The 16,921-nt window shown below is 40.2% G+C and overlaps 1 protein-coding gene across 1 annotated transcript; it reads right to left on the reverse strand.

The window, feature by feature from the left end:
* Positions 1-675: 675 nt before the first annotated feature.
* LOC137851238 (fatty acid-binding protein, adipocyte) lies at positions 676-4,058 on the reverse strand. The gene is made up of 4 exons (XM_068672173.1): positions 3,903-4,058; positions 2,471-2,643; positions 2,152-2,253; positions 676-905 (listed from the first exon to the last, which is right to left on the reverse strand). The coding sequence occupies exons 1-4, from the start codon at positions 3,973-3,975 to the stop codon at positions 855-857; spliced, it is 399 nt and encodes a 132-aa protein (XP_068528274.1). The 5' UTR covers positions 3,976-4,058; the 3' UTR covers positions 676-854.
* Positions 4,059-16,921: the final 12,863 nt, after the last annotated feature.

Here is a 16,921-nt window from a genome sequence, read left to right on the forward strand (position 1 = left end):
TCTAGAGGGGTTCGTGTTCCCATGGAAGTTTTCTCTAAACACTTTGTGTAAAACACTAAGACTGGTTTAACCTAATGACCTAGTAGAAAATGAATATAGGAAATAAAGTAGGTTGCAACACTATAAAACCGTTAGGCATTTTAGTAGGCCTGAGAGCACTTTCTAAGTTAAGATTTTTTAGTTAATGGTTTTTGTCTACTCCAGGACAAGAGAGATATGAAGGTAAGGCAGATTAGCAATATAAATAAAGCTGAGAGCTTTGATTTCACTTCAGGTGGATCTGGACAAGATCAAACCACTTCAGATCACCCCCAGGTTTTAAATTTTCAGCATTTGTATGGTTTCCGAAACCATAGTCCTGTGTGAGGTGCCAGGTTGCCTGCTCACATTCAAAGCCGATGCTGGGTTTGTGGGCACGTTAGCCACAAGCTCCTTGCAGTCAGTAGCCCATACACAGCATTCATCAGATGATGGTTTGTATCTAGGTCTACGTCTGTCTCCATTACACAACAAATAGCACTCACTGGATCATCTCTGACCCCCATTCTACGGTGAGATGGGTCACAGTTACCAAGCGTGGCATGGGATTTCATACAATACTGCCCGTACAGCTCTGTCCCCGTGGTGCATCCCCCCCCAAAGGCCCTTTCTGACAAACTCCAGCACAAGCCCAGGTTGTAGAAAGCAGAACATTTTATTGAATAGCCATAACAAATTAAACTAGCTGCATATAATTGCTTCGGGATATATCTGTAAAAAGTGCAGTTCTCTTCAAAATGTATTTGTGGAGTTTTTCTCCTTCAGTGAAGTTTTTCCTCAGCTTTAAGCATTTGTCCTGTCTGAAGATGGCTTCTTCATGCCTTTTCATAAACTCTTTTGCTGGTAACATTATTCATGGTGCATTCCTGAAAAAAAAAAGTAAATTTAATCAGCTTTTAAGTCTCACGGCATGTCTGTTAGTCAGAAGGTAGAGAAATGCTTATCCACTGAAAGCCAGTGTAAAAATGAATTTACATTTCTCCTCCTTCAAAAACAATTGCCAAAACAATGAAACTCAAGTTTGAGTGCTTCAGAAAGAAAAATCTAAAATATTTCTTAGAAGTATAGAACTGAAAGACTATCAGTTTCAGCTTCCTCCAGATTTCTAATCCCCCCATTTTATGGCCCCCAAAGAAGGCTCTTGGGACTTTCATGGAGGGTGAGTGGACTCTGGACTTGGGCAGTAGTCTCTTTTCCTCTCACCTTTTGTAGCTGTGGCTTGTGTTCTTCACACACGTACACAACACACACACAGAGTCCTACATGACTTGCTGCTGCTTGTGTCAGCCTCTGCACGTCAGGCTCTGTCCTCATCTTTTTTTTCTACTAGATCAAACTGTTTTCTTCAATCTTTCCTAATCTTTCCTAAAGTTGTTATTAACAACTATTTCTATTTATTCTCCTTTGCTCTTTATCCAAAGAAATTTAAATACTAAATTTGTGGACACATCGTTTTCTCTATGGGAGGGAGAACTCTTCAGGAATTTCATGTTCATTTATAGTTTTGTAACATGTAGGAATCTTAGCTGTCTTTCATGAACACATTTTTAGTCCCCTCCCAGATATTTCAAAGCATCTTTTCTAAAAGTGGAGAGCAGCTCTGGGAAACCCCAAACTGCAGCTGAGCCTCACAGGCACTAAGCACGTCTGCCCAGACAATGCCAACTAAAGGAGACCTAGCTTTCTTTCTTCCTTTCTTTCTTCCTTTCTTTTTCTTTCTTCCCTTCTCTCTCTCTCTTCCTCTCTCTTCTGGAGTGGAACAGAAGGAGCATTTTGTGTCAGCATAGAGCAAGTGCACATAATATAAGCTTCGCTAACGCATCCTCTATTCTGTACAGGACTTTAAAACTAAGATATATAAAAGTTTCCCTAATGGGGATGATTTATTTGCCTTACTCTTCCCTAACCATGTCTTGCTCTGAATGGAAAGCAAGCACCTCTATACCATAAGTTTAACGCCACATGCTCCAGACTTATTCAGAGAAACTTCTCACTCAGTGTACAGACTATTCAGATGTTTTCATTCCCCATATTTGAGTCCAATGTAATACACCCACCAGACAAGAATTCTGCACAAGGAATTCTGTGATTAGACAACAAAAAAGAACTCACCACCACCAGGTTCCCATCCACCACTTTCCTCTTTATGATAGTCTCTTTGCCATCCCACTTCTGCACCTGCTTCAGTGAGCCATTTTCTAAGGTTATGACGTTCTGTTGAAGAAAAAAAGTAAGTGTGGCCTTTTTATTGGGGTGCTATGGACTGAAGAGAAGACTGTTTCCATGTCCAAGCAGTCGTAAAGTAAAAAGGATTCTTTGCATGCTTACCTCTGAAGGCGTCATTTCAACAGTGGATGTCAAAACCATGACTCCTCCTGCTCTGACATCCCCTTTGAGAGATTTAGTTGGAAAATGCCATTTTTAGACTCACCTTTGTTTTTCTGTCATCTGCTGTGGTCTCATCAAACTCTTCACCCAACTTGAAAGAGATCTCTGTATTTTTGAAGGTACTTTCTGATTTGATGGTTATCACATCACCATTTATGCTGATGGTTACATTGGGCTTGGCCACACCAGCCATTTTCCTGGTAGCAAATCCCACACCTGCAAATAAGAAAGGACACCATGAAAGTTTTATCTCTAGTTAGTGTTCTTATCTTATATGGAAAAAGAAAAAAAAAAAAAAAAAGACTTCAGTGTTACTTTTCATTTTCTGAATTATTTATTAATCCTATGTTGCAGAAGTTCTTTTGTGACATCCAACTAGCTGTAATGTTTATAGACCAAGCCAAGTGGGATGACATAAGGAAATTGTCTTCTGTCATTGACAGAGTAGCAAAAACAACATTTTGAAGACTGACACAAAATTTTAATGCTAAATATTCACATATGTACTTGCTCCATATTACCACAATGGTTTATACACTAATTTGTATGCTAACTACAGCTAAAAACAAATAAGCAGAAATATATGAGTTTCTAAGCCACAAAACCAACCAAACAAAAAACACTTAAATCACAGATATATTTGTCAGTGGCTGTGCTGAATAAAAGGAAATGATTAAGAAATAGCTGGCAACAGTTGTCCTGATTAAATCTGGGCTAAAGATTAAGAGTGCTAGAGTCTCGCTGAAAGCTGTCCGAGTGCTGCAGAAGTCTCAGTGAGTATTTTACTCATAATCTCCAGATAACACCCCCAGATTTTTAGCATGTATGGATCCAGTCAGTGCAAGTTACCTCATACATCTCCTACTCTACAAGAATATGAACACCTTTTAAACCTTATTTTAATTCTAACCATGAAGTTTACACCTTTAGAGACGAGTGTTATTCCTCAAATCTTTTGCAAGTATCTGCATGAATCCATGCAAATTTATTTGTTAATATTCACCAGAGGCAGCCACAGAGCTTCATTCACTCTAAACAGGCATGACAATTAGTCAGTGTCCTAGTCCAAGAGCAATATAATGAAATTTAGGTGTGTTGCTCTTAGACATGGAGAAGCTTGCTGCATTCTAGCATTATACCACTGTGTATCTCCAAAGGATAAAAGCAAATCCACATAAAACATTGCAGTAAGGTGTTTTACTTCCATTTATAGCACTACTAAGTAGGCATGCATAGACTTGGCTTACCTGAAACTATTCCTTGCAATTAAGGTTTTTCTTAAATAACAGGAATGTGACAACACTAATCCAAACAGCAAAGGTCTCCAGTATAACACTGTCTAATCAAACTAGTTGGACTAAAAACCCCTTGATAAACAGCAGACCCAGAAAAAAAAAAAAAGAGTAAAGAATAAAATTCAAATTCAGCATTCCTTCCCTTTCCCAGATATAACAACTCCAAATAACAATTCTCACCCAGCTCTTTCATATAGTCCTCAAAGTTTTCACTAGAAAGAAGCTTCCAGGTACCCACAAAGTGGTCACACATTTTGTCAGGCTGGGTAGGAGTCTTCCACAGGATCAAGCAGAAATGCAAGACGGGAAGATAGTATGAGCTCAAGGAGATGAGGAGTTATCTTTAAAAAGGAGCCTTGGCCACATGATGCTCTAGGATGACCAATGAAGAGGGAGTCCCAGTGCCCAGAGTTTTCCTTCCTCCCCTGCCCCTCCTTTGCCAGTAGGTCATAGTGCTATTATTCATATGCCCTTACTGGTACAAAGATCACTGTCATGTTTTTATTTAATTATTTTTATAATTCAAGAATGCTCCACCTTAAAGACAAATATTTAAGTCATATTGTCTATGAGAAGAAAAAAGTTAGGTTCAACCCACAGAAGGCATGTTCTCTCCGATATTCTTTTCTTTCATTTCAGTCTTCCGTATCAAATGAAAATTCCTACACTGCAAGATCTAAAGTGCTTGTTGAGATAATTAAATTTGCTTTTTGCATAACTACAGTCTGAGATTTTCTCCAAAGAGGCACAGAACTACATGAAGAAGTTGATGTGGGGGCAAAAAGAGGGAGTGCTGGTGGCTGTAGAAGGGTAAAGCAATAAAGCTTCTTCCTCGACTTAGATCTCCATAAGGTTGCACCACGCTAACCAATTGACCGCCAGGTCTGTATTCTGCTTTCCTGTGATGGAGAGGGGACATAGAGGTCTATGAAAAGCAAAGCAACAGAACAGGTGATTTCTCTCCCATTTGCTTGTGTGCCTTCTGGTGACCTGTATCCCAATGACTAGCATCATGACTAGTTAAAGCAAAAATCTAGGCTCTGGTATCAGCCTACTGAAGGTCTCTGGATATGTAATTTGCTTTCTGTTTGTACTGTTCAGTTAATAATCAGTTTGAGGTAAGGTGTGTACAGCACCAGCATAATGAGGTCCCAGTGTGACTGATCCTCTAAGTCCTGTTGTAGCTTGGATCACAAAAAAAAAAAAAAAATGCATCAGAAAACAGTCAAGAAATTTCTTAGGCTTTCCTACTGGCTGTAACTTGCTATTTCAGTTGTAAAAACCCACACATTCCAGCCCCAGCATTTCTCATTACGTGGATTTCCTCAGTGGAAATACTCTGCTGGTGATTAGGCAACAAATGTGTTGGTCTACATATTTTGGTATTTGCTGACTTTGTAAGTAAATGTTTTATATAAAGATTATTTACATAGGATTGTAAGACCATAGGAAAATTCAGGCAGGAAGGAAGGTCTCTGGTGCAGCCTCCTGCTCAGGCAGAGCCAGCTGTGAGCTCAGACCAGGCTGCTCAGAACTGTGTCCTGTGGGGGCCTGGAAGACTCCAAGGATGGTGTTGCACAGCCTCACTTGAAAATTGCACCCTATCCAGTCCCAGTGGAAAGGGTCTCCTCACCTCCAGTCTGAACCTTTCTTCTTTCAACTCCTACCTTTCTCCTTTTCAACTCCTATCTGTTGTTCCCCCACCACGTAACACTGTGAAGAGCCTGGCTCCAGCCCCTTGGCCACACTCCACAGGTGTTGGAGGCTGTTGTAAGCACCCCCAAAGCCATTTGAATGTGTTGCTCTCTTGTCCCTTTAAGACAAGAGGCCTGCAGGTCTTTTGTGTGAGAAATATATTTTTAACTCCTTCTTCATCCTATTTTTTTCTCTGAGAATAATTAAATCTTAGGTTTGGCCCATTCTTTTTGAGTCTTTGCATATTTACTGACTTTGGGTTAACTCCAAAACAAATAAAATAATAGTCCAATTATGGAGATCCCTGATTCCTTTCCTGGTTGGTTTTCTCACAGTATCACATGCTCAGATCCTCTTTAGGAGAAAATTCTGAAGGATCCTGAAGTTTGTGTCATTATCTTTTTTTTTTTTTTAATGTTTTGTTTATATTTTTTCGTAGGGTTATTGGATTGTGTGAGAAGTCTGTAGAAACCTGAAAACAAATCTAGTAAAAATACAAGTTCTTGAAAAAACTAGGTGAGGTATGCTTCAGTGGCTCTTATAGAAAGGATGTGAACTTGCTGAACTCAGTTCCTGCACTTACTTTTCTTGCCTTTTGGGAACTGGTCTGTGTGTGGCTTACTGCAATTAGCATTCATTTCTTTGGAGGGGAAATAGGGCTTTTATATTCAAAACTATAGCCTGAAAGCGGGGATTGGCATTGCTTTGGTGTTAACAGCTGCCTGCAAAACTTATGCTGCTGGAAAGGGTTTTTTTGGGAAAGAGGTGAAGCACCTGCTCCATGCAAATCAGTTCAGAGCATACAAGCTCACCCTCCCTAGGCAGTCAATTACTTTCACCTATTTAAAGTGAATCTGAGCTATTTGTAGACATCTTGCAAACATGATGACTCAAAAATGCAAGCAGAAGAAAACCAGCTTGTGGGTTGCCCTGCTTGTTCACTTCAAAGCAGGCAGCTATCTGGAGCAGGCTCATGGACTCTCACTTGGGAATTATCCTACCCACGGTCCTCCTCTCTCTTGAGAGAGACTTCAGCGACAAGAGATAAAAGCTTGAGGCATTGATGTCATCTAATACAGATCCTGCCTGCTGTCTGGGGCAAAGGCCTCACGTAATACAACTGTGCTGGTGAAGACGCAGCACCTAATGGTCATGAAGAAATCAGTGCAGCTTTTGAGCCTGGAAACTTGGCAAAACCTCGGATTTGTGTCTTTTGTAGAAGTCTCTTGCCAGCAAGAGCTGGGAAGCTTGGCTGAACAACTTTGTGGTCATTAGCAGTGATGGGATCAAATACCATCAAAAGCAAGGGCATCTTTAAAAGTGTAGAAACCTTCAAAATAGGAGGAAATTTTGGAGAAACCACATCAGGTTCAAGATAAAGATTTTTTTTTTTTTTTTCCAGAAATGAGCACTATAGTGACCTCCTTCTGTCTCTATCAGAAGTACAGGAGAAGCAAAGTCACTTTCCATGTGGGAAATAGTATGCTTATTTCAGTAGAAGTCACTTTGGGCAGCTTTTGAAAGAGGGCTGTGACAAAACCTTTGTGTTTCCAATATGCATGGGTTTAACAAAGTAAAAATACAGCTTACTCTCCAATGTGGAAACATGAAGTAACAAACCACAGTACTAACAGGAGACATGATCTGCTTCCTTCTCCTCTGCTCTGCAGAACAGTCCCCAGCAGCAAACTGATGTTCCCCATGCACACATGGCTGTTCCCTCCCACCTCACTTAGGACCTGGGCACTATTGCAAATGGTCACTGTGCTGAAGAAGTCATATTCTACCAGCAGAAAATTAACACTATTATTTTCTTGAGTACCTACTAGCACATATCTTCCTGGTTACATTGCTGGGCTAGGAGATTTGGAGACCTCAGACTTTTAATGATGCTGGGTTCTTGTATTTCTTCCTGCATCAACCTGTAAGTACTCAACATGTTTAAAAAGGTTTCCAGTATCTGAAGGTAGGACTGCAAAAACTGAAACATCTAAAAGGTGTTTCTGAAACACTGAACTAAGCTTGTGGTAATGTCAAAAGCAGAAATGAAATCTTGTAACTCCAAGACATAGTAAGATCAAGCCCAAAACAAATCTGGTAGTTAAGACCATTAACTTGCTTTTAAAATATGAATGCTTACATTTCTGAACTTGTTTTAAAGAAGAAGAAAGCAGATACCATTGGAGGGAATGGACCCTTGCCTTCACCAAGTTCTCGTTGAGAGAACTTCACCGAGTCTTCTTAGGAGACTGCTGTTCCTAAGGAAAATATTGACTTCTCATACATATACATACTAATACTAATACTCAGACTAATATAACCTAACATAACCTAACTCCATGACTTCTGAAGGTTTGTATGAGATCTTGTTTTGCTGGCTATAATGTAGACAATACAGATTTTTCATGTTTCTAACTTCTCACCAACTGTCTTTATCTGAAGGACAAGTTTAAAGGTGTCTAAAGTTTCTTATGCTTAAACCTGTCTAACTTTTTTCTTATACAGTCACAATTTTGCATCTGGCAATGAGGTATTTCCTCCTGAGAGTCTATAATGAAAGTCAGCCTTTCTCTGACTCCCTCTTTGGTTTTGTCTGTGAACTTCATTTCCCTGGACTTAGCTCCCAGTTAGTCATATCAGATCTCAACTCTGCAAAGGTTCTGGCTCAAGTTAGATAGGTAAAACCAAAGTGACTTCAGCTGTCATCTTATTAAATGGCTCCCACCTCCTGGAAATCAGGCAGGCACCCATTCTTTTCCTACAGGCTGATGGAGAACTGAGAGAATAACATGAACTTTTTGGCTCCTGGAATTCCCTCAGACCTTCATTTTTCTTTCCACAAGTGTTGACAGTCCCACTAGAAGACGTACAGAGAATAAAGTGTATCTGCTGTTTTAAAGTTTGGGAGTATCTCAGGAAGTTCTACAGGATAACTAGAGCCTCTCTTTGTGCTTTAAGTCAATAATAACATTGAATACACAAAGCACCAAAAACCTTTAACAGATGGTTGTTAGGATGTAAGTGAGAAGAAGCATTTTGACAGTGCCAAACCCAAAGTCTTTACTGGCTAGCTAAAGAAGCTCATTTTTAATAGCATGGAATGAAAATCTTAAAATTTACATGTTAGCCTGAATCACTTTTACTTGCTGTAGGTAGCGTGTGTTCCACTTGCTGCATACATGAACCCTAGTGAACACTGCTCTTTCCCTGATTACTGGCCAGTCTTCACAATGAATATAGCTACTGTGGATGTCTTTCAATGCTATGATAAAGTGGAATGCATCCATTTAGAATCCTTCCACTGCTTTATTTTTATTTTATTTTTATTTTATTTTATTTTATTTTATTTTATTTTATTTTATTTTATTTTATTTTATTTTATTTTATTTTATTTTATTTTATTTATTTCCTTGCTTGGTGTGTCTGAGCAAGCTGAGGAAGACTTCAAATAAAGATGAAGGACTAATGCATTTTGGTAGCTTTTAATATCTTGTAAGTTTGAAATACTCTTCTCAGTGGCTGGCCTTCTTTTGTAATGGCTGACCTCTTCCGAAGGAAGAAGCTTCCCAGAATTTTGCTTCTTGTAATAAAGTTAAAGAAAGAATGAGGTATAATAAATGATACTTTAACAAAACTAAATGGACCTTCTACAAAACATTTAACTTTTGCTGGACCTGCAGTTTGAGTAAACATACCTATTTTTCTGTCCTTGTTTCTGCATCTCTTCACTCTGCATACCACTCTTTCTTGCTAGCAATATTTTAGCCTAACAGTTTGCTATGAAACCTTTCTGAAATCCCTTGCTGTATTTGCCAGAAAGCTCTCCACTACTACAGACACATTTGGAGTGCTTCCAAATACCTAGTACTCCACATAAAGGAAAAGAGTCAGATGCCACGACTTCAGAGACCAAGCCGTACTGAAGACAGCCCTCTATGTGAGGCGGGGTGGAGGGTGGCTGTGAAAGCTGGCAGCTATTCCGTGCTCCGTGCATCTCTCTGCAGCTGACTGCTGCCCCCGGGTGATGGGAGCTGGAGGGAGGGAGAAGATGGTTTGCAGAAGCCACCAACTGCTGCCTGACCTGGACTGGTGAACTCTTCCTGCAGCATCGCCACTGAATTTCACTGTCACAACCATCTAGTTTGATCTCCTACTCAATAACGTAAGTTATGATCTCAACAGTGCTAAGTTTTGATATGTAAAAACTCACTGTATTAGGGAATGTCTATAAAATTAATTGCTTAATCTCAGGCAGTGAACCAGCTCCTCACAGCTCACAGAGGTACTGGAGGTGCAGGGCAGCATGCACAGGGAAGCTGGAGCTGTGCCACCACATCTTTAGCAGGTATAGACAGGGTTCGTTCCTGTGCTTCTTGTCCCTAGCCCTCCTTAACTGGAGCCGAGCCTTAGTTTGGGCATAAAGAGTGTCTCTAAAGCTGCTAGTGACCATAATGGCACCTCGCTGATCCCTGGAATGAATCCTGCAAACCAAAAATAACTTTAAAATCCCCTCTGTCTTTTCCCCACAGAGGATCTCATCACAGCTGAGAGACATGGAAGTTGGGGGTTTCTAGTGGAGACAACATGACCTTTCAGGAAGAAATGGCCATCTTCTGGCAGCCGTTTCACTGATTTACCTTCCTTGTGAATTGAAGGGGAGTCCTACTTACTACAGCACCTTCCCAAACTCCTCAATCTGCTATAGATCAAAGTGCTGCTTCAGGTTGTAACTACTAAAACTACTACTACTAAAATAGTAACTACTATTGCTTCTGAACTATTAGGAAGTTGTCAAGAAGAAAATAGACCTGGAAGCCTTGTCCTCCATCATCTATTTGTACCTCTGTTAGCAGGTATTGTAACACTGGTGTGGCATTGCTTCAAGGAAGCACAGTGCAGGGGTTGCCTGTTACCATTATCTAGTAATAGTAGATGCCAGCTTTCAGAGCCTTTTGTAGTCAGAGCTGTAGTGTCCCTGTGAGCTGCTCACTGAAGACCCAAAGCACATGATGCTGATTGCAGAAGTGTTGTTGCCTGGTTTTCCCTATAGCAAGGGTTCACTACCTTGGCCTCCTTCATTTTTTCCAGAGCTCTGATATTCCTTTAAACTACACCAAGTTCTGCAATTCCTCTTAGCGAGGGTTTTTGCAAATGCTTGGTGGAGCATTTGCTCCATGACGATGGTACAGCAGCTCGTGCTGCCTTAACCAGGGACCTGCACCTGCTGGTGCCTGGTGGAACTGCCAATGCAGTGTACCTGAGAGGACTGTGGCACACAAGAACTGAAAGAAGCATGGCATGAGGCTAAACACATGCGCTTTTTTAACAGACAGTTTCTTCCTCAGCCCCTGCAGGTACGATTTCCTCATTCTCTTGTATCGTTTTAGTCTTGTTGCCAAATTATCCAAGCTGAACATAACTTAATTGCTTTTATGATCTGATATGGCTTTGGTTGTACATAGCCCTGCTCTAATAGCACCTTCTGTGCTATTTTTTTTTTTTTTATGTGAACTGCTAGTAAACCAATACTAACTTTCTGAAATTATATCAAAATAGTTGAAAATCCCTTCTCTCATTTACAAGTTAGTGCCTGGCTTATTGCTGCTTCAAACCACTTGCCAGCATTGAGGCATGACTCTCTTCTGTGAAAAAGGCCCCCGCATTTGTAACACCTCCAGTTCTTCCCCTGCTTATAAAGATGGCATGAATATGATCATCAGCATCAAGAGCAGAAGATGGGAAAGGCAGAAATGTCACTTCTGACTGTTAAGAATGACTCCTTGAGGTCAAAGTCTAAGTCAGTAATTCTGTTTGTTTCACAAACATCTAGCACAGTCTTGTTGTACAGAACTGGTCTTGGTAGAAGAAAACACTTCATAGGGTTTGTGTTGTACTGTTGTACATACAACCTGTTCATATCATGAGACAACCTGGTCTAGTGGGAGGTGTACCTGCCCGTGGCAGGGGGTTTGGAATTAGATGATATTTAAGGTCCCTTCCAGCCCAAACCATTCTGTGATTCTATGATTCATCGTTTCCAATTAGAGACTATGATGTGTTTAGCCTATAAACATTTTATTGTAACTAAGTGCATGCTAAGGTGTTGCTGCACTCTCTGAGATGACTGAGTTGTGTTTGCTGTATACACAGAAAAACCTATGCCTCTTTCCAACCCACTTCAGTTTCCTGTCCTTAAGGACATAAGCCCGAAATCTGACTTCTCCTTACCTTAGCCTTCTGCAAACCTATTGCAGAAGTACTACTTTTTTTTTTTTTTTAATTTCTTAGTTTTACATATATATTTTCCCTGTTCTGAGAAATAATGTTAAGTCAGCTAAGGCTTTTCAAACAGGTGAAAGGATAACTTCTATTGTTTGGCCTTAAATATTCTCAAGCAGGGAGCCTGAAATGCACTTGATTTTAATATCAAGGCATAAAGATACTCAGAAAATATGGCATCAAATTATTTGTTAATAACTTTGAGGCCAAAATATGAAAAATTTTGACAGAGATGACTGGTGTTGTTTTTTTTTTTATGTGTTGTTTTATTGTTGGAAAACTAGGACCTGGTTGCCTAGCAGACCACTGGTTAAGCTAGGAAAGAAAACAAAAATATCTCTATTTTTCCTGGAATCAGTCTAGTATTTATATATTCAGTTTGCACACCAGGCTGTAAAGAGCCCATATTCCATGGTAGAAGTACAGCACCTCCTGCCCATACCAGCTGACAATTTGGGCATGCTGGTGGGAAGTGGAGTACACAAATTTGAAGTGCCTCAGGCTGAAGAGGCTACTGAAGCTAGGTCTCCTAGTACTCAGACAGTGAGAGAGAGGGAAGTTTCTTTCAGCTTTTTTGTTCACCTTTTTTTTTAGTAGTGAGTTGGTAGTGTAGGTCGCCGTGAAGCAAGAGCATGTTTGTGGCTGGTAAAGCTTCACAGCAGTTTCCACCACAGAGAAGGCTTCAGAATGATGCTCTTTCTCTCCCTCTTGGCTGGCATGGGCATTTCTCCTAGCACGCTAAGAAGTGGATACCCTTCTCTTTAGGCCCTACACTCCTTCATACATTGAATAAAGAGAGTTTGCTATTTACCTTGGCACTGAGATTTCTACCTCCCAGACTTCAGCTTGAATATTAGACAGATGATCATCAAGGGAAAACTAACAGTCCATTCATATTCCTCTGTACAGGAAGATGGGCTTGTGAAATAGAAAATCGTGGGCGGTCAGAGACCATTGAACCCACCTTCATTAACTACCATGGTAATTAATGCCATTACAAGAAGAAGGAGCAGGAATTAGTCCTGGTTCACATCCCCACTTACTGTTCTCTTGGTTCTCTTTTTGTAGGATGAGTAGAGGGAAGGGCTCAGGTGATCACCTTGATGCACATAATTCCATTTTAGATGGATTTTAAGAGTTGTATAGAGGTCATGAGGATCTTTTCAAACTTTGTCATGGGAAAATATAAAAATCTGACTGCATCAGGCAAGACATCTGTGAGGTACTCTATGTATGGGGTAAGTGACATTGTCAAGCAACAAAGTACTTGATGTTTTCATGGACCAACATGCTTGAGTGAGTTGCTTGCATTTCTTGGCAGATTCCACACACTGCAGCAGTGAGTGATCTGGTGTGAGCACCTATGATGGTCAGATGCAAATGCTGCAATAATAAGAAGCTCATGGAAAGGAGTATCACAGTGGTGAGAGGTATTTTAAATCCATATCTGTTTCCTGAAATGGTAGTAAAATGTTGATATTGATGAATTAAACATGTGCTGTTAATATGATACATAATGCAGAAAAGCTTTTTAATGCTCACTGCCTCTTTTAATTAAGAAACTGCAAAAGCACTAGACTACCACAGAGCTCTAACCCAAGGGGCCATGTGATTGTTAAGAAGATCAAGATCCTTCTGGAGTTCATGTGAACTGGTTTGATTATACCTGTGATATACTATCACGTTTTTATAAAAAACATCAGCAAAGGTCTTAGAAGTGTCTTGCAAGCATTCTTGTAATTAAACTTCCAGTTATTTTGCTTATGAAAATTTATAAACATCAAATGTAATTAATTTGCTGAATTTACAGCCAAGGAAACTATCTGGAGTAAAGTTGAATTAATTCAATATATTGGAGAGATAGTCTGAGACCATTAACTTCTACCTATCAGCCCATTAGACTATGTAATTTTGTTCCTTGATTACAGCAGTTTCCACTTAGGCTGAACTGTTTTTGTCTGTAGAAAGGCAGAGAGATTATTTGTATTTTCCCCTAGAGAAACAGGTGTTTTCAACAGACATAGAAGTTAAACCTGAGATCCTTTTTGTCTTGCCTACTGAAAACTCACAGGAAATGGTGTTAACTGTTTTTCCCATTAGCAATAAAATAACTTGATGTTCTGATGAAGTCTGATGGTGCCACAAATCCACTATGTCCCTAACGCCATCTGATCCAGATGCAGAGCATCTTCAGCACCATGAAGCAGCAAATACTGTGGACTTTTTCAACTGGTAGTGCTGATTATACGTGCTTCCTGAGTGTCTGCTGGTACAGAACCTGAGTTAGCCAATAATATAGCATGTTCTAGGATCAAAGCAGAATAGGCTTAATGCAATATCTTCACTGGCACTTGATGAAACTGCTTTTCATTGTTCTTTGGAAGTTATGCCTGTTCTGTCTAAAAGTTATTGACATGCGTATAAAAGCTGCAAGGCAAGTCTTACCCAAAGGAGACCTGTATCTTCCATACAAATGAAGTGTGGAGTCTAGATTGAAATTTCCACATTGACAGTCAATGTGAACAAGTCAGAAGTGGAGGCTGTGGGATTCATGTCTACTTACATGGAATTTTGGAAGAGACTTCACCTTCTGGTGTACATGACAAACATCAGTGTGCTCAATATATCAGTACTTTAGATTAGTAGATTATTATTTTAAAGGTCTATAATTGACACCATTCTGATTAGTTTCTATTTGTACTTACATTGCTAATATGAAGGCAAATGTAAGATTGTTAACTTTGCATACTAAAGGAATCGTTTAATTCTACAAAGATAATTTGACTTCATATCTTGGAGATAATGAAGCTCAGATCTGCAAGTACAGCACAGAATAATTCCAGAAGGTGAAGGTCTGCTTTACAAGAAAGGAGAGCAACCAAGAACTGACACCAGCTGCATAATTCAGTCTTCATGCTGAAGTGGCAGCTTTCCCCACTGAGAGACTGTCAAGTGCAACTAGAGTACTTCAAGCTCAGATTTCTCTCTTCTAAATTTCAGAGGCAAGATGATTTCCCTCCTGCCTGACCTTTTTCTTCAAGTTTGATTGTACTGTTAAAAGTAACATCTCTGAAAAGGGAACGCTATATTGCACATAGAATGAAATCATTGATTCCAGTTCTAGAACAAAATCTATTACTTGTTATTTGTATTATTACTATCCAAAGTCACAATGAGTTAAATCTCTGTGTTTTCAGATTGTTGTCTGGATAGCCAAATTCTCAATCTGCTTTTAGGCAAGAGGGTAGTCTGCGCTTGGGCAATCTTTGGTGGATGAAAGGAAGGCAGTGGACATAATCTTTATGGAATTCTGTAAGGCCCGTCCCTCTTGGCATCCTTCTGGACAGACTGTCTAACCGTGAGATAAATATGTTCATGCTAAAGTCAGTAATGATCTGGCCCAATAGTAGTTCTCAAAAGGTTGCAATAAATAAATAAACTTCTGGCTGGTGGAAGGTCACCTGTGGTGTTCCCCAAGGCTCAATTCTAGGGCCAGTCCTGTTCAACATTTTTATCAGTGATCTGGATGCAGAAGTGGAGTGCATCCTCAGCAAGTTTGCTGACAATACTGAAGTGCAAGATGCTGCTGACTCCCTGGAAGGATGAGAGGCCTGGCAGAGGGATCTAGGCAGATTGAAACACTGGGCATTAACAACAACAAAGTTCAAAAGTTCAACAAAGAAAAGTGCCAGGTTCTGCACCTGGGATGGAGCAGTGCTGGACACAGGTACACACTGGGAGATGAGTGGCTGGAGAGCAGCCCAGCAGAAAGGGGTTTGGGGATGCTGGTTTGCAGCAGGCTCAACATAAGCCAGCAGTCTGCCCTGGCAGCCAAGACGGCAAACTGCATTTTGGGGTGTATTAAGCACAGCATGGCCAGCCAAAGGTCACAAGAGGTGATTCTCCTGATATATTTACCATTGGTGTGGCCTCACCTTCAATATTGCATGGAGTTCTGGGCTCTGCAGTTTACAAAGGATGTTAAGGGCCTTGAAAGTGTCCAGAGGAGGACAGCAAAGCTGGTAAAGGGGCTAGAAGGCATGTCCTATGAGGGGAGGCTGAGGACACTTGGGTTGTCTGGTCTAGAGAAGAGGAGGCCAAGAGGCAACTTCCTTGCTCTTTGCAACTTCCTGAGGAGGGGAAGCAGAGGGAGGTGCTAGTTTCTTCTCTCTGGTAACTGAGGACAAGATATGTGGGAATGGCATAAAGCTGTGCCAAGGACAGTTTCAGACCAGACATTAGGAAAATTTCTTTACCATGAGGGTGGTCAAACACCAGAACAGGCTTCCTGGAGAGGTGGTTGCCTCTCCCCACTGAAGAGACATTTGGACAGTGGTCTCATTAACATGTTTTAACTTTTGATCAGCACTGAAAAGGTAAGGCAGTTGGACTCAATGATCTTTGAAAGTCTCTTCCAACTGAACTATTCTATTCTATTCTATTCTATTCTATTCTATTCTATTCTATTCTATTCTATTCTATTCTATTCTATTCTATTCTATTCTAACCTGAGCTAAATTAATATCTTACAAACCTTCTGCAGAACAGGGGCCAGAGTGTGCCCCTGACACATCGAATCTCAATTTCTGCTGTCAAGTTACAATAGGAATGAGACTCTTTGAAGAGAGGAAAAAAGATGATCTCTTTTCTCCTTTCTCTTTGTACTTTTTCACCAAGAAGGCAGAAGAAACAAAACAAAACAAACAAAACAAACAAAACAAACAAAACAAACAAAACGAACCAAAACAAAAATACTTTCTCTTAAAAAAAAAAAAAAAAAAAAAAAGAGAGAGAGAGAGAAAGAGAGAGAGAAAAAGAGCAGTCAGTGAACTAGAGATGTGTTGGTCTGTGATATTTTCTGACCCACTGTAAGATGTGACTACCAGGGCCAGCACTGACAAGAACAAGAGCGCAGCTGCTTGCAGAGTGAAATGCTTCTCTTTCTCTTAAATTAGGTCTAGCTAATGTAGTCAAGATGAGTGGAAATGCAGAGTCCAAATAGCCACTTCAGTGATTCAGTCGAAAACTGAGCTAAATCTTATGTCATTCAAGTTTGTGAAAAGGCAAAAGCAAAACAGAAGAGGATCATTGCTCTGTTTATTCTTTGCTGTATACATTAGTAACTCTTCATGCTACAGGATTTCTTGTACTCACTTCCTACTCTTCAAACTCAAGCCCTTGCACTGTGGAAGCCTTTGTCTTCACCACCTTTCTGAGGCCCGGCT

The sequence above is a fragment of the Anas acuta genome, chromosome 2 (genome assembly GCF_963932015.1).
Source record: "Anas acuta chromosome 2, bAnaAcu1.1, whole genome shotgun sequence".
Lineage (NCBI taxonomy): Eukaryota > Metazoa > Chordata > Aves > Anseriformes > Anatidae > Anas > Anas acuta.

What these genes read in the sequence shown, in the direction of transcription:
- LOC137851238 (XM_068672173.1), bottom strand. Translation starts at nt 3,975, where the DNA reads ATGTGTGACCACTTTGTGGGTACCTGGAAGCTTCTTTCTAGTGAAAAC. An exon ending in CAGATGACAGAAAAACAAAG is followed by an intron (nt 2,254 to 2,470) that starts GTGAGTCTAAAA and finishes TTTCTTCAACAG; the next exon opens with AACGTCATAACCTTAGAAAA. An exon ending in TGGATGGGAACCTGGTGGTG is followed by an intron (nt 906 to 2,151) that starts GTGAGTTCTTTT and finishes TTTTTTTTTCAG; the next exon opens with GAATGCACCATGAATAATGT.